Source organism: Nicotiana sylvestris, chromosome 3 (genome assembly GCF_000393655.2).
Source record: "Nicotiana sylvestris chromosome 3, ASM39365v2, whole genome shotgun sequence".
Classification (NCBI taxonomy): domain Eukaryota; kingdom Viridiplantae; phylum Streptophyta; class Magnoliopsida; order Solanales; family Solanaceae; genus Nicotiana; species Nicotiana sylvestris.
In genome coordinates this window covers 108,331,758-108,358,841 of record NC_091059.1, presented here as the reverse complement: position 1 = coordinate 108,358,841, position 27,084 = coordinate 108,331,758, and the positions used below count along the sequence as shown (strand labels likewise).

Below are 27,084 nucleotides of genomic sequence, written 5' to 3'. Positions count from 1 at the left end.
ACTTGATGTAAGGGATAAAGAGAGCTTTATGGGAATAAGGACTAATTATGAGGAGAGAGAGTGAAAAGAGTTCTAAAGGGTCTTGAAAATGGCTGTAGGTTTGTGGGAAAACGTTATTGAGTAGAAGAGGCAAAGAAAATTGAAAGACAAGACATGACGTGCAGACTTTGAAAAGTCAGATGATGTGGCAGTTGAATTAATTTTGTTAACCTTTTGAGAGAGCATGCAAAGACAACACATTACTACTAACCTGTGGTACAGGAACATGATTCCTGATCGGGTTTTTGAAAAATATTTCAACAGCTCTTCTTTCGCAGTTCGTCATCATACCTTTAGCTTCTACGATCATCATGCGTGTTTACCTGCAACGGTATCGATGTGAGTTAGGCTTGGCCAGAAAACACTTTAGCTAGTTTTACCTAAAGGAGATTTTCATAGCCAGGTTCTCAATTAAGCTTTAATAGTCCCAGCTTCACCCTGTTTCTTTTATAGTGTTCATCCCTCACCGCCTTTGGTGGAAATATCTCCAATTTGATGTTTTGTTCAGCAAATTCTCATATAGACAAATCCCCTTTTCACACTATTTTTGACACATATGTATCCGGCATCAACGAGTTTTGTCCTCCTGGTGGACCAGGTTCTTTTCCATGTTAAGAGCATCTGCTTCACCTGTTGAGAGAACTGCTGGGTTGTATTTCCTTGTGCCCCATGAGATTAAGCATGATCCAATAGAATGAGACACTCTAGATGTGATTTTCCTGTCCGCAAGATAACCTCCATAGTTAGTATGAGCATACCAAATGGGATTAAAACTTTCACCTGAGGGCTAACTGTGTTCCCTTAAGGTATCTCAAAGTTCCTTTTGGTAGCCTTCAAGTAAAATTCCTTGGGATTTGATTTTGGGTTCTATCTGGGATGGAAATACAAAAAGGACTAAGGATCTTTAGCTTTTTATCTTGGCTGAAACCAGAATCAAGGGGGGCGATTATGTTATCGAGTGAATGGGAGATATTGTGTTTCCAAATGAGGGTTGAGGTTTGATTGGGTAGAAGAACTGGGTAGTTTAAGTGGGGTTCCCTTGCACTCATTGTTCTGCTACTTGTGGAATCTCTTGCACTACATCTCCAACCCTTTCTTCAGCTTCAGTTGATAATAATTGAAGTAACAGGTTCCTCTTGAGAGGTGAAAGAGGATGTTGCATTGTCATTACCTGTTTTCTTCATCTAACTCATCATATTTCCGTTGCCATTGAAACATTAGATATGTCACCAGGAGTCAAAAGTGATTCATCATCTTGACCATCGTTGTTTCCTCCCTTGTTAGAAGAAGGAGTCTTGTTGGATAGCTCATGATCACTTTCTTCCATACAATGTCCTTGGTGCTGAGAGGTTGTGAGTGATCCCATTTTCGTTACAAAATTCATCAAGCTTGGCGTTGTCCGAATTTGTCCCGTGATCAGATCTGATGCATGCTACCTTCAATTCCATCTCCACTTGGATATTCTTGACAAAAGTCACAGATACCTCAAAATTCTCATCCTTTGTTCTAAGAAATTGTTCGGGTGAATCTTGAATTTGCCAGACCACGAACCAGGTCCTTCAGAATCAATTTATTCTAAAGTGAGAAGCTTACATGCCCCAATCTTCTATGCCAAAGTTCTGCATCATCATTATCTGACTTCAAGCAGCTCATGTCACCAGCTTGTAGAGATTCTAAGTCAACAAAGTAGATATTCTTATATCTTTTGGTTACTAGGACCACTTTACTAGTTACCAGTGGTAACTGTGCACACTTTTGATAAGAACTCTACTTTGTTTCCTTTATTACGGATTTGAGAAACAATCAAGAGACTGTACTTCAGGCTATCCACATAGTACACGTTCTCAATTGAGTGTCAAGGAGATTTTCCAACTTTTCCAACAACAAGAATGTACCCTTTTTTATATTTTTAGGGGATACATTCCTTTCCTGCAAGGCTTATGTTTCCAGTTATGTGCTTGAGCATCCACTGTCCATGATCTATTGCAGTCTGCTTCCTCTCACTATTCCCTGCACATATAAATTAAGGGTTATATTTAGGAACCCAAACTAGTTTGGGTCCCTTGTAATGAGAAAAGGGATGAATAAGAGCTTTTCTAGTCAATGCAAGCAATATTTGTTTCTCGCGATTGGTACCTGGTCCCTCTTTAGTAGTCATTTTTCAGTAAACAATTTGTTTTTCTGAACAGACTGAACCCTAGCTTGGAAATTTTCTATGAAGTGCCCATTGTTCCCACAGTGAGTACAAAGCCAATTATCAGGAACTATGACATACTTGCTGTGAGGGTTGTAAGGAGTTTTCTCCTTTTGAAACCTGATTCCCTGCCTGTTTCCACTATTATTGAAGTACATGGCAGTGACAACATCTGAGGACTAGGTCCATTTGAGAGATTTCTCAAGATCAATTTTTACTTTCTTCGTATCAGCTTGAAGCTGCCTAATTTTCTCATGTTAACCACATAGGCTAGTTTTAAAATCATTTAGTTCCTTTTCAAGCTTGATGTGTGACTCACTGGCTACTTCTTTCCCTTTCTCAATACTTGCAGCCCTATGTTCTGATTTGAGTTTCTCAATAGTTTCCTCTAGATCAGTGATTATCACTAAAAATCATTTCTCTCTTGCTCAGTATCTGCAATTTTCTCTTCTAGAGTGTGCTTTTCATTGCTAAATACTTCTATAGTTTCCTTCAAATCAACAACCACTACCATCAAGTCATCTATCTCATTCTTTACACTATTTTATTTTTTGTTCAAAGATTCCTTTTCCTTTTCAAGATTAGCTATGGTCTCATTTAGATCGACTACACAGACCACCAGATCATCTCTAGATTGTTCAGCATCTCCTAGCTCTATGGTCAAGATCTCCTTATCATTAATAAGGCTATAATATGCATCAATTAGAACATTTGCTAATGATCTTAATTTCTTAGAAGAGTACGACTTCAGATTTCTCTGAACATCCCTAAAATTTACCTCATCATCTTCATCCTCTTCATCATCGTCAGATTGATCCATCAGTGCAAAAAGTGAGTCATATTTTGATGCTTCAGTTTCTACCACCATCATGGAGCTGTTTTCTACATCTGTTTCCTTTTTTGATTCATTGGAGGAGTCTCCCCAAGCAGCAAGGGCTTGCTTCAGAATATTGTCAGCTGCACTTTTTCGACTGAATCGTTTGTCTGGAACCGAGTTCCTTTTTGCTTCTTTGTCAGGGTTTTGTTTGTATTGTTCCTGTTTCAGAAATGGACAGTCTTTGATGAAATGTCCTGGCTTTCCACACTTGTGACAGAGATCATTGTTCCTTGCCTTACTTGAACTGCCCTTCTTTGGTATACCACCACTTCTTCGAACCATCTTTTGAAACCTTTTAGTAAGATAGGCCATATCACTATCTTCTTCACTTGAGTCACTGTTTTCCGCCTTGAGCACTAGGTTCTTTTCCTTATTGGGCTATCTCCTTTCATTATCTTTCTTTCTTTTCATCTCGTATGTCTTTAGATTTCCAATCAGCTCATCCATGGTTAGAGTTCGTAAATCTTTAGCTTCAGTGATGGCATTCACCTTACTCTCCCAAGAACTAGGTCAAACATTGAGAATCTTCCTTACAAACTTGTTTCTGGGAATAACATCTCCAAGTAAATGAAGCTCATTTATGATGTATGTGAATCTTGTGTGCATATCTTGTATAGACTCATCATCCTTCATCTTAAAGAGCTCATACTCAGTGGTGAGCATGTCATTCTTGGACAGTTTAAACTGAGTAGTTCCTTCGTGTGCGGTTTGCAATGCTTCCCATATTTCATTGGCAGAATCACAGGCTGAAATTCTATTGTACTCATCAGGTCTTATACCACATACCAAGATTTTGTTGGCACGATAGTTCTTTTTCTACGGCTTTTCTATCAACATCACTGTACTCTTTTCTGTCTTTCGATACCATTGGTCCAGTTTCTCCAAGCTTCTTCATAGGAACATGTGGACTATCACAAATGATGTCCCATAGTTCTGAGTCTTCATTCATTATAAGATCATGCATACGAGTCTTCCACCAGCCGTAGTACTAACCATTGAATCTAGGAGGTCTGTAGGTTGATTGTCCTTCCTCAAAGTTGGGTGGAGCAGCCATTGAGATCCTTTCTAGGTGTTAACCTTTTAGAAAGAACCCATTATGATACCAATTGTTAGTTTATGTGAGTCCACCAAACTATATAGTACCAGCTCCTATATGAATTTCTACTGAGAATACTAATGAAGCAGTAAGGAAGAGAGACACATGATTTTTACATGGAAAAATCCCACTCAAAGGGAAAAAAACCACGACCTACACTTGTAGGCTTTCAACTTCACTAACTTGTAATCACACTATTACAAGCTACTTTGTAATGATTCTATTACAAAGAAGTCAACTCAACTAACTTGTGATATACTCACCATAAGCCACTTTGTCACTCATTAGTTACAACGGCTTTAAGTTATAACTAACTCTAGTCATAACACAAACTCAGAAAGTTTATGGTTTTGGGTTTCCTAAAGCACAACTTCTAAGAAAGCAATATAGGAGTTACAATGAAGAACAAATAACAAGATTACAACTCAACTACAGATACATATAGACTCATTTTGAAACTGATCCTTTAGTGGAGTTGACTTCTTGTTCTTTCCGCACTAGTGACTTCAATGCTTGATCTACTCTTTAATGCTTGAGAGAATATCACTAAATGCTCAAGTGAATATCTGGTGCCTTGCACCATGTTTTTGTACTACCAAAGACATCACAAGGATGATGTCAATTCTTGGTTGGTACAAATTGCTTCCCAATGGGAAATGACTGTTGCACTGTCAGTTGCACTGTCACGTGCACAGTAGCAGATAATCACTTTCTGCAATTTCTTTCCAGCTGTATAGTTGACTTGTACTTCTATTAGAGAACACCAAGATATTAGGTTCCGGTCTTGTTCCTCTTTTCTCTTTGTTTGCATCAGTTCAGGCTGGACCTCGTTTATTTGAAATGTATACCAAATGTGTCAGGTTCCATATCTGGTTCTTAACATTATGTTTGTTAGATCATCAAAACATAAGGCAAGGACATTAAAAGCTCATCATTTAGGAAAATGGAAAACCACTCGAAAATCATAAGATTTTTGTAAAACTCATGTGAAATAGATTCAATCCATCTCAGATCTTGCACAGATCTGGGAAGTTCAAAGGATAGAATTAGGGTTTCGAGAAAACCAACACAGAGATGAAGAAGTAGGCTTATAATCAAAATAGAACAGTCTGAAATAGGAAAGAAAGGGCCATAGGTGTAAGCGGACTGATCCTGGTTCCTCGAGGACCTTAGAGATGGTGGTACCAGCATAGGAGAGGCCATTAGAGGCCTGGTGGTGGTGAGAAACCACCATGAACGGCAGTAGATGAGTGACGATTAAGGCAGATTAGGTTAAGATTGGAGCGCATTTGAGAGGAGGAGATGTGAGTAACGACAGTGGGAAGAGAGGAAATGAGAGGTTGGGAGGGGCATTAGGTTTTAGTTATGGTAGGGAGGATTTGGGTCGTTGATAAAAAATGATCAACGACCAGGATTTAACAAGAACTAGGTTGGGTAGATAAGGGGTTTGGGCCTATGGTCTCTGGGCTGCCTGATAAGGATATTTGGGCTGGTCTTAGTGAGTTAGGGGTTGAAATTGGGCTAGCTAATTAGACTAAATCCGAAAATAAGAGGGCCATTAATTAATTACCCATTTAATTGATAAAACAATTTTTAAAAATAACTAATAGGTTGTATAAAATGATTTTGATGCCTGGAAGTATTTTAAAATAATTACTTAATATTTTAAAAATATAAAAGGCTATTTTCTGGTAAAATAATGTAATAATGCATGCGTGGGCTATAATTGCAAAGTAATTACAATTGCGTCCTAAAAAAACAAATGTGGCTATTTGTGGAATAATTGAAACTTTGTACAAATGCAAATGATAAAATTAAGCCACAAAATTATTATAAAACTATTTGTGATGCAATTAGTGATTGTTTTATAAACAAAATGCTGGGAGAAGTTAATTAAAATATTTTAAAAATGCAGCAATTGTATGAAATATTCTAGTTGATGCCAATGCATAGTTTTAAAAATATTATGGGAAAAATTGGGTATCAACAGCTGCTCCTCTTTACCTGAGAAGAATGAAAGAGTTTCCGGGTAAAGAAATGATGGTCAATTTTGATCGGATGTGATGTTTTCAAAGATAGAGGCCGAACTCTAGTCTTTGAGCTGCCTACATATCCCTGGTTTTACAGGAATCAGGCCATGTGTAGTTCTAGATTCATTGGCGGAATATATCGATGAAGTCATTCAAGAACAGACCCGAGATTTCGGAATGAATGCAAGAGTGGTTATGGTGAATGGTTAAGTTTGAGATAGTTGAAGGAACTGGAGTGAGGTTGCTCCTGCTAGGATAGCGGTTGCCTACTGATCGCCTACAGAAAACGCCTTTTCAAACACTGATTAAGAAAAGTCTTGCGAAAAAAGTCTTCGCGGCAAATTCTTTAGGTGTACATCAGAATTTCTAATCAAAAAATTAATCCTGGCGATCACCATAATACGCTTTATGGTGATCACCGGGATTTGCCACAAATTCTCATCGATCACAAAAATTTCGTATTATGATTGAAAATTCTATTGATCGTCAGGACTTTTGATGTTTCATAATTCTAAAGGGCATGCTTTAAAAATTTTAAGCGGAGCTATTTTCTAAAACTTTTTTTTAAAAAGGAGTCAAAATATAAATAGTAGTTTTGAAAAGGTACATCCAGCATAATAATTGGCATAAGTGGCCGGCCCAGCTCTCACTTTTAATGGTAAAAATAGCACGGTATAGCCAGTTTTCGGATTGGTTATTCAAAATTCACTATTTTGCTGCAACAGAGACCGGTCCAGCATAATATACTGAAGTTCAATGCACCTGTGTATGAACTCCAGCATATTATGTTGGACCGGTATACTTTGCTGACTCCAGTATAATATACTGGAGACTGGAGCATCGGTGCTCCAAACTCCAGTATATTATACTGGACAATTATACTTGCTAAAACTCCAGTACATTATACTGGAGTTCTAGTGTACTTATGCTGGAACTCCATCATATTATGCTGGAGTTCCAACACACTTATCCTGGAATTCCAGTATAATATGCTGGAGTTCAAGCATACTTATGCTGGAACACCAGTATAATATACTGGCGTATTTTCCGGGTTTTGAACAGTGTTTTCGCTCAAATTTATCTTTACATGAAAAGTGGCTAAATTTCGATTACTTTTGAAATTGGGTTATTTTTGAACGACCAATTGTAAATTTGGCTATTTTTTAATTTCTCCCCTTTTAATGTAGGCCATTGGATTATCTGGCCCAAAATGCGCGGTGAGGTTAACAAGAAGTGTGCATCTTAATTCTGGATTTTCATTAGTCCACAATTTAAAGGAAAGTTTCTTTATTTAAGTTTTTCATTATCTAGGGAGATGAATATGCGAAAAGGGGATTGGGAGATACTGAAAATCGTATCAAAATTTATTATGTGGAAGATTTCCACAGATACAACTGAAGTTTGGAGTTATAAGTTTCAACGAACAAGAGCTAGAATGTCAAGAGTTCGAATCAATAGTCTCAATTGCATCTTCCTTGCACGTTATGAGTTAGATTGAATTAAAAAATCCAAATTGAAACCTGATGGGAAGTGAAGTTTCTTACCAATTAAGGTTTTTGCCTCCTAATCTGAAGGATTTCTTTTAAGGTTGAGAGTGACAGTAGCTACACGACTAATTACCGGTTAAGAGCAAAATGCGACAACTTTTATGAAATTCCAATATAATCCAGATAGTAAGATTTTTAATTTTGTCTCTCTTCTAAACTTCTTTTACCAATTTTTTTTTTATAGCAAAGTTGCTTAATTTTATAAGCAACTTGTAACTTTTATAAGAGTATATTCCATTATCTACAATTATTATTGGATTCACGTTCTGTACAATATAAGTGCTTTCGTTTTATACAAATAATGAGCGTCCAGTTTAGTAAGTCACTGAATAAGCTACTCTATTATTTTCGAAATACCAAAAAATATAAAAATTGGAGGTAGAAAAAAGGTTGGGTGATAAGAAATTTCCCTTGACAATTAAGAAGAACAAAGGAATTAGAGGAGACAACATGCGCTTAATAGAGATAAGAGGGCTTGGGATGGAATTTGAGGAGTCTCTACCATCACTGTCCCTGATTTTCTGAGCAATGTATTTTCTATACATTTTTACCTGCACAGAATATATGGGATGAAGAAAAGGGGAAAAAACACTTGTAATATCTTTTACTGAAAAAATTGGGAGATATTGATATGAATAGATACGTTTTAAGTGAGAGAGAATGAGAAAGATATCTTTTAAGTGGGAGAGAATCTCAAGAGAGACACTTTAGTATATGAATAGTTGTACACAATAAAATAAAAAGTAATTTTGTTAAAGTAATTGCAAAAAATTTAAATAAGTCCTTAAAATTTTATATTCAATGTAGATTTCTATTTTTTTATAACCTAGTAATGTTAAATCACAAAAGGTATCTGTCAATGAGATCAACTGCCTATTAATTGCAACTTTTGGTTATGTATTGCAAAATATGTGGGCTTCCCCAAAACCTTCCAAGTTGAAGTTGAATCACTAACCCCACTTCACCTCTAAGCATATTATAGTGGGGAAAAAAGTGTTTTTTTTAAAGACACATGATAAGTGTAAATGAAAGGCTTCCGAATGATAACTAGAAGTTTTAGTGGATTAAAAATAAAAGGAATTAACAAAAAGTTTTGATACTACCATATGAAAAATTAAGGAAAACTCTCTCAATGAAGTCCTTATTTGCATCTAATGCTGCTCGGTGGGCCGGGCCTGAACCGGACCGGACCGGGCCCGCGGTCCTAACGGGCCTGGTGGGCCTGGTGGGCCGGTCCTGGGTGGGCCGGTCTTGGTGGGCCTCTGAGCCCGTCACGGGCTGGTCTCCATGGTTGAGCCCACGAGCCCGGGACCGTTTGGCCCGGGACCGGCAGGCGGGCCTGGGCCGGTCCTGGCGGGCCTGGCGGGCCTGGCGGGCCCAACGGCTATTTTTCAAAAAAAAAAAAAAAAAAATCAAACAGCCATATTTAAAAAGTAGCCGTTTGGGGCTTTTTTTGACCGTTTGGTAGCTTAGAAAATGGCCATTTGGCCCCTAAACTTTATTTTAACCCCAAACTTTATATAATTACACTTTTCCCCATTTCTCAACTATAAATACCCCCTCATTCTTTCATTTTTATTCACCAATTCATCAATATCTCTCAATATCTCTCAATCTCTCTCAATCTCTCTACTACAATTACTTAATTTATTGTTGAAATTTCGTGAAAAATTGTGAAGTTGTTGAATTGAAGTTTTCAAGTGTTCAACGATTTTCAATTTTCAAGAAGTTGTTCGGCAATCCGGTAAACTCGTTTCAACTCTTACGTTTTTAGAATATATTTTTGTGTGGTTTAGTTTGCATAATTATAATTAACATGGCATTTACATAATATACAATATATATACTACAAGAAAATATATAAGAGAATATATATACATAAGATACAATATAATATACTACAAGAAAATATATTATGCGAAAATATATACATAATATACAATATATATATACTACAAGAAAATATATAAGAGAATATATATACATAAGATACAATATAATATACTACAAGAAAATATATTATGCTACAATATATACATAAGATACAATATATATACTACAAGAAAATATATTATGCGAATATATATACATAAGATACAATATATATACTACAAGAAAATATATAAGAGAATATATATACATAAGATACAATATAATATACTACAAGAAAATATATTATGCTACAATATATACATAAGATACAATATATATACTACAAGAAAATATATTATGCGAATATATATATACATAAGATACAATATAATATACTAAAAGAAAATATATTATGCTACAATATATACATAATATACAATATATATACTACAAGAAAATATATTATGCGAATATATATACATAAGATACAATATATATACTATAAGAAAATATATAAGAGAATATATATACATAAGATAAAATATAATATACTTCAAGAAAATATATTATGCTACAATATATACATAATATACAATATATATACTACAAGAAAATATATTATGCGAACATATATACATAAGATACAATATATATACTAAAAGAAAATATATAAGAGAATATATATACATAAGATACAATATAATATACTTCAAGAAGTGATATTTATGCATGACAATTTAGTGTTTTACTATTGTTTTGTTATTTTCTTTTTCATCAAGCACTTTAATAATTAGATATACATATATACTACATATATATTTTTAATATAGCCATGATACTACAAGAAATTGTCTAAAAAAAAAAAAAAAAGCCCGCTAGGCCCGCGAAGCCCACGAGCCCGGCCCGTTAAGCACAGGACCATGTGGGCTTAGGCCCGTCACGGGCCGGTTCCACCCATTAGGCCCACGAAGCCCGGGACCGCCAGGCCCGGGACCGCCAGAGCCCGGGACCACGAAGCCCGGGACCGCGAGGCCCGGCCCGTTAGGCCCACTAAGGCCCGGGCCCGGGACAAAATACAGCATTATTTGCATCTAACAGAACTAATAAAGCTTTCATTTGATAGCCTTCTGTCAACGCTATACTGGCAGAAGAGTTGAAAAGTTTAAATGTCATGCATGTCAGGGTATAATAAGTCTTACATGCTTTGTTACAATTCAAGAAAAATCAAAGAGTTTTTGAAAAGTTTCTGAGATATATAGAGTGAATTCATCTATAGTCAGAACTATCTATAAAAGCATCCTCATATAACAACCATTCACTATAAAAGTCAAGTTTTTCTCGGAACCAATTTTTTAAATTATACTTTTACCTCTCTACAACAATTTTTTACATATAACAGCAACAACCATATTTATAACAGAACGCTCTTGTAAAATTACCCCTCAATAACGGCTGTCACGAACCAAAATCCATTAAAGGTCGTGATAATGCCGGACACCGCTGTCAGACAAGCCAATAATAAATAATTAATTTGGTCCTCATTTTAGTATTTTTGAAATCATAATTTCTTTCAATTAGATAGTAAAAGATGAAATTTACAGAGCAAATGAAAATATCTTCACAATTTCAATACTGCACAACCCATAATCACCCCAAAATCCGGTGTCACAAGTGCATGAGTATCAACTAGGAATGTAAAGTAAAATACAACATCTGTCCGGAATACAAATTTGGACAGAAAAAATATCATGCTTTGAAGGAGACTCTGTTGGTTGCGGGTCGTAATATAGAATGTAGCTCACCTAAGTCCCCGCAAATAACCACACCTCTATGCCCACAAGGCCGCTAGACATATATGTACATGCACAAAAAAATGTACAACAAGCGTAGCATGAGTACGTAAATCAACGTGTACCCAGTAAGTATCTAACCTAACCCCGGAGGAATAGTGACGAGGGGTCGACTTCAATACTGACTAGTGATCCAATAATATCAGGTACAATAATGATAAGCAGATATGAGGCAAAACAAATAAACGAAATAAATGAACATAAATACGTGGTACAATCCTCCTCTTTGCAATAAACTCAAGCTCTCCATTAGAAATTCCCTCCTTAACCAGAGCATATATATAGATATAGTGGATCTCATCAAGTAGGTTGTCATAACTCAAATCAAAAAAACTCAAAGATACACTGTCTTCTTGCCAAATATTACGCACAATTTTATGAGGATATTTTAATAGGAATGCCAAGGCGTACGACCCGATCCAATATAAATATTTAAACTGTGCACTGCCATGGACCGAACGACGCGAACCGTAGATGCATCTATTAAACTACCGAGGCGAGCGACCCGCTCCCATGAGAGTGTGGTACATAAATCCTGTCGAGGCGAACGGCCCGATCCCATTATAACAAGAAGTTTTAACGGGTCCTTGACCCCACTCACGAATAAACGTGTGAGTCATAAATTGGTTAACAAAAACCTTTTCATTGAAACACATGCATATCACGGAAACATTTCGTAAGAGGAGCACAATTATTTTGTGACTAATCATGAATTCGTGAAGTCTCTAAAATAGTAAGTCAGGTCTGAAGTAGTAATGTAAAACAGAGGAATTTAATAGGCAAAAGACTGCTCAAATAGTATAGCTATAGCATGATGTGAACCTAAGCCTACTCGGACAATAACATGAATGTAGCTACGTACGGGCTCTCGTCACCTCGAACGTATGTAGCCCCCACCACAAGTAGCACACATCAATTTACAACACCTAGGGGTAATTTTCCCCTCACAGGGTTAGACAAGAGACTTACCTCGCTCCGAAGTTCCATAACCGGCTCCAACACCACTCTAACACCTCAAACCGATGCATGTCGCTCCAAAACTAGCCAAATAATGTGCAAACCAATAAAAATGTACTCTAATACTCATAACAAATCAATTTAGACAAATTCCCAACTCCGCTCGAAAAGCCGATAAAACAAACCCTCATGCTCACGTGCCCAGATTCCGAAAATTTTCGAAGATAAACTTTACCCAAAGAATCACGAACTCAAATATATTATTTATTCTCAATTCCATTCTCAAATTCGTGGTCAAAATCCAGAAATACCAATTTTTAGGTTTTCTATCAAAAATCACAATTTCTACTAATTTTCATGTTTAAATCCTTATATAAACCATGTACTTAACTTATAATAAGTGGGAATCACTTACCTTGTGTTGCTTGATGAAAATCTCCCTTTGAAGCTCTCCAAAATCATCCAAACCAAGTGAAAAATGGGAGGAAATGGGCCAACTCCCATTTTTATAAAACCATCACTGCCCAACGACATTTCGCACCTGCGGTCAGTTGACCGCTTCTGCGGTTTCGTAGGTGTGTCCAAAAATACCGCTTCTGCGGTCCTCCTTCAGGCCACTCGACTTTGCATCTGCACCCCCAACGATGCTTCTGCGACCCCACGTGCGCAGGTGCGGACCCGCTTCTATGGAACTCGACCGCATCTGCGGTCCCAGCCTTCCCCAGCCAGAACCGCTTCTACGACCCTCATGGACACTTCTGCGGCTCTGCACCTACGACCAAAACCTCGCAAGTACGGTTACACCAGATGACAGCTGCTTCAGCACATCTTCCAAATCCAAACTCGATGCGTTGACCATCCGGAATCTACCCGAGTCCCTCGGTACCTCAACCCATTATACCAACACATTCCAGAATACATTACGAACTTAGTCGAGCCTTCAAATCACATCACACAAAATCAAAATCATGAATCGCACCCCAATTAAAGCTTAATGAACTTTATGACTTCAACTTCTACATTAGATGCCGAAACCTATCAAATCACGTTTGATTGACCTCAAATTTTGCAAACAAGTCACATTCAACATTACAGACATACTATAACTTCCGGATTGGAATCCGACCCCGATATCAAAACGTCCACTCCCGGTTAAACTTCTCAAAAACCTTCAAACTTCTAACTTTCACCAAATGACTCCGAAATGACCTACGGACCTCCAGATCTACTTCTGAACGTGCTCCCAGTACCAAAATTACCATACAGAGCTATTCCCAAACTCGGAATCCCAAACGGATATAGATAACATTAAAATACACTTCCACCCCAAATTTATGAAGTCCTTCCAAATGCCAACTTTCCACATTCGGTGCCGAAACGCTCCCGGGTCATCCAACACCCGATTCGGACATACGCCCAAGTCCAAAATTATCCTACGATCCTATTGGAACCTTCAAATCCCGATTCCGAGATCGTTTACTCAAAAAACCAACCGTAGCCAATTTCTCCAACTTAAAGCTTTCGAAATGAGAACTTTCTTTTCAAATCAACTCTGAATTTCCCAAATTTCAATTCCGACCACGCGTACAAGTCATAATACTTGAAGTGAAGCTACTCATGGCCTCAAACTGCCGAACGATACTCTGGAGCTCAAAACAACCAGCTGGGTCGTTACATTCTCTCCCACTTAAATACGTTCGTCCTCAAACGTTCTAAGAACTGCTATGGAGTTGTCTGAAATTATTATTTAACACCTCGTGCACCTACTCATGCTACTACAACCCAGTTGAGCATATTAGCTCGAGCTAACCTGAAGATCCACCCCTGTATTTAGGCAGATAAGCCTTAGAGCCAAATTTCAACATTCTAAATTCTCTACCATGTCCGTTTTCAACTTACGAACACCGTATCAATCATTACATGATGTACCAATACATGATTGCATACCTTTGCTAAATCCACACCATGCACCGCATAATTCACATGACCATAATAACATCCTCTGATAACAATAGCCAAAATACCATGAATACGATGCTCACAACACACCTCATGACACATATAAGTCATGTTCCAACTCTTGTAATGCTGCCACGACGGAAGAGATGTGTAGAAATTCATAACCAACTGTCGAGTCAACAAATCATTGAGTTCCTCCTCTTGACAAGAACTATTACCTCATTATGAACCAAATAATGATATTTGCTCTTTACTACGCTTCATATAACTCTAATCGCACGGATCCCAGGTCCAATAATATCGTCTCACCCAGTACATGCTGCTCAGGCAATAAGCCACCTTAGACACAGCCAAAAGTCTCATATGATGCCACAATGGGCCAACAAGCTATAAACTCGAATGTGATGCATAAGGAAAATGAACTCTAGAAAGAACTACTCAACCTGCATAACTAATTAAGCTCCCGAAAAGATGTTATGAACCTTCCTCAGGAAATGAGAAACAAAACACACAAGGATAGATATGGGGAATTCTACTCAACATCACACTATTACAGTGTGCAACCTGATCCACACATAGTACCATTGCGGCATCCAACCCAATCTAAACATGATACCCGTAGCAGCGTGCCACCCGATCCAAACAACATACCCGTGGAGGCATGCCACCCGATCCACACATAATAATGTATAAGGAATTACTTATCGAGCAAAAAATGCTCATAACTACGAAATACCCGAATATCGACCACAAGCACGTCAAGTGCATAATACAAACCTTAGGGAGACGGATAGCTCCATACACTACGAAACTCAAGAACAACTAAGGTGCAATAAATGACATGTATTGGAGAGCCATCCAGCTCATATAACACCACAAACTACACGAGATCTTAATACGAGTGCAAATAATCAAACCACCTCACAACCCACCTGGCATAATACAGAATACATGGAGTAGTTGACGAGAAAAATGGCATCCAAGGCCTGAAGACTCCTCTATTTAATGCTAAGTTGAAATGAACACATCCGACCTGATATAGATCCCAAATTCACATTTAGATCCATCCACGGACCTCAAGCCGATTCTGATCATACTGAATTGGGCTAATAACCTTCCAAGGATCCACCGTAACCCCCTGATACACAAGAATGGTCATCAAATCCGGAACAGACTTCCATAGTCCACAACCAAATGAACTGAGCGCCCTTCAAGCATAAATTCTCATATTAGCGACCACAATCTCCATACTTGGTTTCAATCTTTAATCAATTAAGTGATTACAGGTGTCACGCCCCGAACCTAGGGGCAAGACTGGCACCTGGTTCCTCACCTATCCTTGTGTATCAACTTGCGACTAAGGAACTCTAACCATGTCATGTCATACTTTGACCATGGGCCATATTGCAAGACAACTGCGAGTGCTGACTAAATATCAATATAAAGCTGGGACAACAAGGCCGTCATATGCAGCTGACAAACCAATCAAATATACATACCAGGCCTACAAGCCTAACATACTACACTATCTGACAAGATATGTCTACAAGCCTCTACTAATGGATATATTGTGACCGAAACAGCTCCTCGACCTACTTATATCATATATACATATATATACAAGATGTTCAAGCATGGAGCTTACTGAGAAAGCTGAACTCGGGCAACACTTAATGATGAGGTTTACCTGTCTGTCTGTCTAAACCTGCACACATGAAATGCAGCGCCCCTAGAAAAGGGACGTCAGTATGAAATAATGTACCGAGTATGTAAGGCAATACACTGAAAGCTGAAACTAAATTGATAATATAATAACTGAAAGTAACTGGGAGTCAAAGAAAATATGAAAATATGCTCAACTGCTGATAGTGACTCAATTCTCTCAATATAGTAAGAAAAATAGTTGTCCGACCTTATAAGGCTCGATACATATATATATCTGCTCTGCCGTAGTAGGCTCGCTCATAGGCGCTCGGCCATACTAGGCTCTGTATCACGACCAACTCGGCTCGCTCATCGACTTTTGGCCACAGTAGGCTCAGTATATATCTTACCATCTGATCGGAGGTTGCCCAATAGTGGCCTGCCCATCGATTATAGCTCGATGGTAATAAAAATAATTTAATACTGTATATATAAACTCTATGTTCTCTTTACAAGAAGAAGAAAATACTTAATTGAATATGAAGTCAAGATAAGGAGAATATTGTAACTTACAAAACTAGGAAAATATACGTAATTTGCAAGACTAGCAAAATATACGTAAATTTCGGGATATGAATTTTTCTTTATGGCTCGTTATCAAAGTTTTGTAATGACAAGATCATGCAAAATGAAATAAGGGATTAGCCTTAACATACCTGGAGTAGGGAAAAATCCGTATGATATTCTTAGAAAAGGTTGCACCATACTCCTTTGAAATCGCAAAATCCCGTTACTATCACGCAGTGTAACTTTGTATGAAAATTTTACCCCAAAATCCGTCACTTTGCTTGATTAGCTCACGTTTCTTTGTGATGAAATATGAGTCTTAGAGAGTCTTGAAATATTAAGCTTTACCCATAAGCTTTGTTTTTGCAAATTTATGCAATTTTCTCTTAGCTTGTAGTAATCCTTGTAAGTCACCCATCTACTAAACATGCCACCTAGAATATAAAATGAATTGTCATCAAATGGGCTTTGCATGGCTGCCACTTAATGTTCAAGACTTATCCAAATTATTAATTACCAATTTCTTAATTAACTTGGTAATTTTCCACTAATTCAATAATTAACCAATTATTCACATAATTAAGAATTATTTCAAATTACTTAAAATACTAATCACTTTTAACACACTTTATACACCTTACTATCATGGTCATGTGGTACCGTGCATGGTACTAGTCCATAAATATCGGGTATTATAGCTCGGATCGTATTTTTTTCTCCAAAATGACAACTTTCAACGAAACTCATTTTATTCGATTTGCTTACCCTTTCACCTTCAAGAATTTACTTATCCCTTGTTTGATATAGCATAATACTTATAATCTCAAAATAATCTCATTCCCGAGCTTACGTCGATTAACTTATGACGAAACTTTAACGTTCAAAAATGCGGGAAGCAACATCTCATTTCCGAGCTTTCATCAATTTATTTTGTGGCATACTTTCACGCACGTAAATATGGGGTGTCACATCATTCCCTCCTTTGGAACATTTGTCCTTGAATGTTGACTGATGCACTTATCATTTTCATAACCCATAGCTCTTGCGAATACTTTAGTACTCCTTTTGCCACTAGGCAAATGTTCTGTGAATGAATCTCAAAGGCCAAGGAATTCACCCCCCTTAGGCCTCTTTCTCACACCACGACTTGTTAGTCGGAATCCTTCCAATCTCGTAACTATTGCTACCTTCTATCATGCAGCCTGTACTACTCTAACCTTGTATATGTGCCTATGCCACTCTTCTCTTCTTTTTTCTCCGGCTTTTAGCCAATATCTAGGCTTCACTTTATGAACATATATAAAATTATATCTAGTTGTCCCTCTGGGAGTCATTAGCTTTAAGCCATACTATATCATAATTCTTACATCGACTTATCGTTGCAGAGGTCTGCTACCAAATTCCAGCTCACTCTTGTTGCTTATCCCATATGTATAAATCTAAGTCCTTTAATGCTTCCTCGTTACTGTTTATATTAAGAATGACGACCTAATGTCAGCTTATACTTTGTGACTTTTATCCATCCATTATGATTTGCCTCAATATTGATCTACAACATATCACTGATAATTTGAAACTTCTTATGTAAAACCTTGCTACTAGGGCTTACGTTGTATCGATGAATATTTAAAGTGATTTCCCTAATTGTATTTCATAGTATCTCAATGTGATTCACCTTATGGGGGTATTCTAATCTCATGTCATCTGCGAAATCTCCTCCTCCTCCTCCTCCTTTGTTTCTTCAAATCATTATTCAATCAAAGGCCCAAACGTCATCTTTTATCTGTCACAATTACACCAACATTTCATTACCAAGTCATCATTCCATTTCTTCTAAATGCTACTAGTCTTAGACTCCTTTGATTTCTTTCAGGCTATACTTAGCTTTTTATAACTTAAAGAAACCATCAGCGCTTTTATTTTCCTGGGCTTAATTCCGAGGACTTATCCATTTCTCGTCACCTTCTTACTCGCCCTTTCTTGTCCTTACTCATGTCTTCCTAAAACCTATCGCTTCACCATACTTTAGCTTGTGACCTATACATGTCTATTTATACTACTCAGAACCTTCATTCAACTTGCTTGCACTATAGATTTCCTTGTATTATTTTTTATCATCAAGCGAGACATCACATCGTCTCTAACTCTTCTTTACTCTCTTAATCTGGCTTCTCGATACCTAGAACCCATAGGCTGGAAGGAATTCCACCACTATCTTTACTGGATACTGAATATCAATGCTTCTAGCCTTCTATCCGTAGTAAGGACTATTCACAACCTTCTTCACTTGAGTGTCTCCTATGTTGTTCACCTTTACCTTACTTGCTTTAAAATCTCGCATCACGTCTTCTATCTCTTTCATAACTTCCCTTCTACATATGTATGCTTTACATCAACAACTTGATGCTCTATTGTAATACTTACACCTATGGTGCATACACCATCCAGTGGGAGCTTCATACTAATCTTCTTATGAGGCTGGTACTCTTATAACTAGCTTTCTCGTAGAGTCGTTATATAATATGGTTGTCGGACTATCTCTCTTGCACCTCTAATATTAAGGGTGATCCTGCAATGTTCTTAAACGCGATTTCTATAATTTTCTAGGTCCAATAATCAGACTCATGTTTTACTTGGTTGATGTAACTCTTTAGTTTCCTCTTCCTTCTGATCAGCCTTTATGTAAGCTTAAGCCATCTTCCGATCCACGGCTCATGGTATTACTTTAGCCCTTTCATGGACGCTATGGAATATTTAGGATACAATCTTCTAACAATTCAATCCTTTGTCTATGACCGGGACTCAATTATTTCTTTTTAACTTATACCGAAGTCTTCTACGACTGTATGATTGTCAACATATATGCTGCATCGCTTATACTCCGAACTCTTAAGTGCATTCATAACGTAACTAACTCGGGATCATTGATCGAATAATTCCTTTCATTCCTTCTTAGCTTTCTTTAGCGTAAGCTATCACTTTTCCTAGTCTTTCTGCCCCTTGTTACGTGCATACTTAGCTTATCTTAGTTCCCGCACATGCCGGGGATTTAGTGAAACTCATATGATCTTGAATATTACTTTGAATTTTACTCCCCATTTATTAGCCATGGTAGATGCCACTTTCCTTTGGAGGGCTTACAATGTTGTTGTGAGACTGTTGTTACATGACCATTTCCTCTTTAGGTTATTGTGCTTAGGTTGAAGCCTTCTTCCTTATTTCCTCAGCTAGTCTTTTATTGTAGTACTTAGGGAGAACCCTCGACTCTTGTAAAGCTATGATATTATTACGGACCCTTTTGATGTCATTCCTTATCTATAATCATCCGTAGTTGTTTACCTCCATGTCCTTGTGTTTATAGGGTTGCTTCTGAACCGATATTTTGATTGTCTTCCTAGTGGCACTTTCTTTTATCTCCGTAACAATCATACGGTACCTTTAACTATCCCAACTCCTATTTGAATATATCTTAAGTATTATAATGATATTACTGTAAGGCTGAATTTTTCATGTTGGGGTTTACGACATTTATCTTGCATGATCTACTGATTTATCTGTAACTCTTGTCTAGTCATGACTAGGCTCTTCCTGAACCAACTACTAACTACTCGTTAGCCCATTCTTATATCCATATTCCGCGTAATCTTTCTTGAGTTATTTACTTTGTCTTAACTTACCTCACGTACTGGCTCCCTATCTATCAATAATATACCGGGTAGGAACCCATACTTCCTTTTCTTAACATCGTACTTATATAATGTTCTAGAATCATAGTATATTTGTAACATTTGGATAATGCAATCTCATCCTTTTCTCATTTTTGTCGTATTCTTCCTTTATTATTGCATATTCCCCCCTTTAGGGGAGCACTAAGACATGGAGCTATGACGGCCCACCAATAGATGTTTTTCATCTTCATCTTTGGCGTCCTTCCACGTCATCAATGATCCTTACTCGCCTTGTGGTAATCATTCTATACCAAGGATAACAAAATTCCTCACTCGTGATGGTGACACTTAATATAACTAGCATATATAGTCCCTTAAGCTTAACTTTGCTCATATTTCTTGCTTTAGGGAAGCGTCTCCCTGAATGACCATTCTCTAAATTCATCATGGATCTTCTTCTGTTGTCTATTCTATTACTGCCGGAATGCAATCGAAAATTCTCATGATGCTGACTATTATCAAATCACTCAGTTCCTAATTCATGGTTATGTTGTTCCCCAGTTCGTACTGATTTCTATTACTCTGGGGTCTAATTTTTCCTTTTGTTAATCACGTTAGAGTCACGAACTTATTTCTTGAAATGAGGATGTGACAGTATGGCCTATACTCTTTTGTTGTCTTAAGGCCCATCACCTCTTGCCTCTTTCTTCATTTTACTATAGATTCTGTAACATTCTATCATTGCCATCCATGTATCATGTCTCACTCATAATGCTTCATTATCTCTCTTCGTACTTCCTTGCTAATATTTCTATTTATCACATTATTCTGAAAATTCGAATGAAACATTATTTTGCTTTTAGCTCCCCTTGCTCCATCCATTGGCTCTTCGAATTTCCAAACATTCTTTCTCTACTAGGGACGGGAGCCACACTAAGGTAATATTTACCCCTTCCAGTATTCCAGTTCATGTTTTTATAGCACTCATATCTAGCTGTACTATTTTAGAGTGCACCGTCTAGGTATCTTACAAGGAGATCTATTAACACCTTTGTAATATCCTTCGGAAAGGTCAACTAACGCAAACCATCCATTCATCATTTTGGGTTACTCTAACCCCAGCCGGATCGTGCTATCCTATCCTTCTCTTAAACCATATCCGTTAGCTCACATATGGCATGACTGAGATAGGTGTGACCGATTGTACATACCTCTGTTACTGTTGAAGGTAACTCAAAATGCTTATATCTCTCTTCTTGAATGGTAAATAAGGATAATATTCATTAGCCGGGTACCTCGTACGCTCTTTCACCTTGCTTCCTTTACTTGTTGAAACTTGTATTTATCTTTTGAATCTCTCATTGTCCTTCACCATAAAGGTGGATAGATATTCTTACCTTAAGACTCCTTTTCTAGAAGCTCACCGAGTTCTTCTGACTATACTCTTTCACAACCACATTCAATTCCTTACCACCCATCTTTCTAAATGTAGGCATCGTCTTGTTATTAATAATGTCGAGTTTAGGAAATTGTATTCTTACAACTGAGCTCTACCACACGATCTAGAATAAGATGAAAGAGTGATAGTCCTAAATATTCTGCAGCCTCCTGCTTATAAGTGTGGTGCACGACACACCAATAAATAAGACTCTACTAGACACGGCTTGTAGACTCCTTAGGACAGAACTGCTCTGATACTAATTTTTTTACGCCCCAAACCTGGGGCGAGACCGGCATCTGGTGCCTCACCTATCCTTGTGTATCAACTTGCGACTAAGGAACTCTAACCATGTGATGTCATACTTTGGCCATGGGCCATATTGCAAGACAACTGCGAGTGCTGACTAAATATCAATATGAAGCTGGGACAATAAGGCCGTCATATTTATTGCAGCTAACAAACCAATCAAATATACACACTAGGCCTACAAGCCTAATATACTGCACTATCTAACAGAGATGTCTACAAGCCTCTACTGATGGATATATTGTGACCGGAATAGCTCCTCGACCTACTTATATCATATATACATAATATATACAAGATGTACATAAAGCTCTAGACCCTGTAACTCCGAAAGGCATGGAGCTTACTGATCAAGCTGAACTCGGGCAACACTTAATGATGAGGTTTACCCGTCTGTCTGTCTGAACCTGCACGCATGAAATGCAGCGCTCCCAAAAAAGGGACGTTAGTACGAAATAATGTACCGAGTATGTAAGACAATATACTGAAAGCTGAAACTGAACTGATAATATAATAACTGAAAGTAACTGGGAGTCAAAGAAAATATGAAGATATGCTCAACTGCTGATACTGACTCAACTCTCTCAATATAGTAAGAAAAATAGTTGTCCGGCCTTATAGGGCTCGATATATACATACATACATACATATATATATATATATATATATATATATATATATCTGCTCTGTCGTAGTAGGCTCGCTCATAGGCGCTCGACCATACTAGGCTCTGTATTACGACCAACTGGGCTCGCTCTTCGCGCTCGGCCACAGTAGGCTCGGTATATATATCTTACCATCTGATCAGAGGTTGCCCAATAGGGGCCTGCCCATCGATTATATCTCGATGGTAATGAAAATAATTTAATACTGTATATATAAACTTTTTGCTCTCTTAACTAGAAGAAGAAAATACTCAATTAAATATGAAGTCACGATAAGGAAAATATTGTAATTTAAAAAACTAGGAAAATATACGTAATTTGCGAGACTAGCAAAATATACGTAAATTTCAGGATATGAATTTTTCTTTATGCCTCATTATCAAAGTTTTTGTAATGACGAGATCATGCAAAATGAAATAAGGGCTTAGCCTTAACATACATGGAGTAGGGAAAATGTCACGACCCGGATTTCCCACCCTCGGGAGTCGTGATGGCGCCTACTAATGGGAGCTAGGCAAGCCAAACCTTAACTACTTGTTACACTTTCATTTTTGCTTCTTTTAACAAACACAAGCCGATAATATGATAAATGCGGAATTTTAAATAAATAAGCAGAAGTCAACAATTATATATCTTAAGGCTACGTCTATTACATCTTTTAAATACCTCAAATACCCCAAAACCTGGTGTCACAGTGTCACGACTGTCTAAGAGTTACTACATACAAGGTCGGAAGAAATACAATACACTATTTCTGAACAAAGGAAATGAAACAGGAAATAGAGATAGAGGGAGACACCAGGGCTTGTGGACGCCTGCAGGTCTACCTTGGGTCTCCGAGTGGACTGAAGGAAGCCCTCCAACTACTGTCTGAAAGTTTCTCCTGGATCTGCACACAGTGCATAGTATAGTATCAGCACAACCGACCCATGTGCTGATAAGTGTCTAGCTTAACCTCGGCGAAGTAGTGACGAGGCTAGGACCAAACTACCAAATAAACCTGTGCAGTTCATATATATATATATATACAGCGGAAAAGAATACAGAAATAACCAGTCAATGTGGGAGGGGGAAACATGATGTGGGGGCGACAATAGTTCCGAATAGATAGGCATCAAGTAAGGAAAGAACGACATAACTAGAATATCAATAAAGAAGTAGAAATCAACAATTGCACGGCATCATCCTTCGTGCTTTTACTCTCAGCCTCACCAAAGCAGTTATATAATAAAAACATGCACGGAATCACCCTTCGTGCTTTTACTCTCATCCTCACCAAAACAATCATATAATCAAAATGTTCACGACATCATCCTACATGCTTTTACTCTCTTTTCTCAACATATAATCAATAAATCGGCACGGAATGGTACGTCGTGCGCCACGGCATCACCCTTCGTGATTTTACACTCTTTCCTCACAATAACAAACAATGCACGACATCACCCTTCGTGCTTTAACACTCTTCCTCACCCAAAAAACAATCACAAACAAAGGGGCAAGGGAATAAACAAAATAATAATAGAAATCCCGACAAGGGAACACAATTAAATAATTAAATCCTAGCAAGGGAACAACATCAATAATCTCAACATCCCGGCAAGGGAGATAATTAACAAAGCAACAATATCCCGGCAAGGGAGATAATTAACAAAGCAACAATATCCCGGAAAGGGAACAATTTAATAACTCTTTCTCAATTTTACTTCACAATTCATTCACAACTCGAGCCAATGCTCTAGAGGTTGGATTATCACTTATACTTTCACAACTCATTTCACAACTCGTGCCAATGCTCTAAAAGTTCAATTGTTACTTATACTTTCACAATTTTACTATACAACTTGAGCCAATGCTCCTCAATGTTCATAGGTCACAATTCTTTCCACAAGCTTTATACAACAATTAGGAATCTTCACAAAGGCATGAATAATACAACGAAATCATGAAAACCACAATATAAGACCCACAGTCATGCTTGACACCAACGTATGTATACTCGTCACCATGCCTATACGCTGTACTCGACAAGAAGCAAATAGAAAATAGGACACAACTCCTAATCCCTCAAGCTAAGGTTAGACCAAACACTTGCCTCGATGCCTCGAACACAACTCAGGTTTTAATTACAGCTTTACCCCTCAAGCTAATGCATGAAAATGAGTTTTCTAAAGTTTTACCCAAAAAGTCAAAAATCGCCCCCGGGCCCACATGGTCAAAACCCGAGGTTCGAACCAAAATCCATTTACCCATTCCCCACGAGCTCAAATATGTAATTTGTTTTGAAATTGAACCTCAAATCGAGGTCCTAATCCCCAATTTTTGAAAAACCTAGGTTCTACCCAAAACACCCAATTTCCCTCATGAAAATAATTGATTTGAAGTTGAAATCATGTTAAAAGATGTTAACGATTGAAGAAAACTAGTTAAAAACGACTTACAATTGATTTGGAGAAGAAAGGTTGTTAGAAAAATTGCCTCTATTGTTTTAGGATTTTGAAAAGTAAAAAATAACTGAAAATCCCGTCTATTTATACCCCTCTCAGACCCCCTGTGTGGACCACACAAAACAGACTGCGGCCGCACAGGTCTTCCTGGGGTACTGCGGTCCAGTACCCTGTGCGGACCCACGAAATGGACCGCGGCCGCACAGGTATCCACCGCGCACCGCATGAATTCGACCGCGGACCGCACAGGTCTCTACCCCGCACCACACGAAATCGACCGTGGACCACACTAACCCTCTTCCGCGATCGCACACGATTTTGTGCGGACCGTACTGGCGGGTTCAGAGACCTGCAACTTCTGGTTTTAAGTCTAAAACATCTCGAACCTACCCGAAACTCATACGAACCCTTGGAACTCTAAACCAAGTGCGCATACTAACTCAAAAATATCATATGGACCTACTCGTGTAATCAAATCATCAAAATAACATCATGAGCATCAAATTAAGTCTCGAGATCAATGAAATTTTCTCGAAACTTCTTTAAACATAAATTTCACGATCTAAGTCCGAATCACGTCATATGACATTTGTTTTTCACCAAATTCCACAAAAATATCTTAAATCATATATAAGACCTGTACCGGGCGCCGGAACCAAAATATGGGCCCGATACCATCATGTTCTAAGCAAATTTCATTTTAATTTTACTTAAACAATTTCAGGAAACGATTTTTTTGAAAATTCATTCCTCGGGCTTGGGACCTCGGAATTCGATTCCGGGCATACGCCCAAGTCCTATATTTTCCTACGGACCCTCTAGGACCGTCAAATCACAGGTCCGGGTCCGTTTACCCAAAATGTTGACCAAAGTCAAATTAGCTCATTTTATAATCAAAACTTATCATTTTTCACAGATTATCATATTTAAGCTTTCCGGCTACGAGCCCGGACTACGCATGTAAATCGAGGTGACTTTAAATGAGGTTTTCAAGGCCTCAAAACAAGAAATTTTGTTTTAAAACAAGTGATGACCCAAACATTCTCCACCTCTAAAACAACCGTTCGTCCTCGAACGGACAGAAGAAGGAAGTACCTGAGTCGGGGAAAGATGGGGATAACAGCTCCGCATATCGGACTCGGGCTTCCAGGTCGATGCCTCAGGAGGCTGACCTCTCCATTGAACACGAACAGAAGAAAAACTCTTTGACCTCAACTGACGAACAGGTCGGTCTAGAATAGCTACTAGCTCCTCCTCATAAGACAAGTCCTTGTCCAACTGGACAGTGCTAAAATCTAACACGTGGGATGGATTGCCGTGATACTTCCGAAGTATGGACACATGAAACACTAGATGCACGGCTGATAAGCTTGGCGGCAATGCAAGTCTATAATCCACCTCTCCCACTCGACCAAGAATCTCAAATGGACCAATGAACCTAGGGCTAAGCTTGCCCTTCTTCCCGAATCTCATTACGCCCTTCATAGGTGACACTCGAAGCAATACTCGCTCACCTACCATGAATACCAAATCTTGAACCTTGAGGTCGGCATAACTCTTTTGCCTATACTGAGCGGTATAAATCTTATCATGAATAATCCCGACCTTGTCCAAAGCCTCCTGAACAAGATCCGTACCCAACAATCGAGCCTCTCCCGGCTCAAACCATCCAACCGGAGATCGACACCGCCTACCATATAAAGCCTCATAAGGAGCCATCTGGATACTCGACTGGTAACTGTTGTTGTAGGCAAACTCTGCTAAGGGAAAAAACTGATCCCACGAGCCTCCAAAGTCAATGACATAAGCTCGGAGAATATCCTCCAAAATTTGAATAGTCCGCTCGGACTGCCTGTCCATCTGAGGATGAACTGATGTACTCAACTCAACATGGGTGCCCAACTCGCGCTGAACTGCTCTTCAGA

The 27,084-nt window shown here is 38.1% G+C and overlaps 2 protein-coding genes across 2 annotated transcripts; both read right to left on the bottom strand.

Moving 5' to 3' along the window:
• Positions 1–2,777: 2,777 nt before the first annotated feature.
• On the bottom strand, positions 2,778–3,392 carry LOC138887813 (uncharacterized). Its single transcript, XM_070169601.1, has one exon. It carries the CDS (start codon positions 3,390–3,392, stop codon positions 2,778–2,780), a length of 615 nt encoding a protein of 204 aa, XP_070025702.1.
• Positions 3,393–3,620: 228 nt separating this feature from the next.
• Positions 3,621–4,059, bottom strand: LOC138887812 (uncharacterized). Its single transcript, XM_070169600.1, has 2 exons — positions 3,897–4,059; positions 3,621–3,826 (listed from the first exon to the last, which is right to left on the bottom strand). The coding sequence occupies exons 1-2, from the start codon at positions 4,057–4,059 to the stop codon at positions 3,621–3,623; spliced, it is 369 nt and encodes a 122-aa protein (XP_070025701.1).
• Between the last annotated feature and the right edge of the window lie 23,025 nt (positions 4,060–27,084).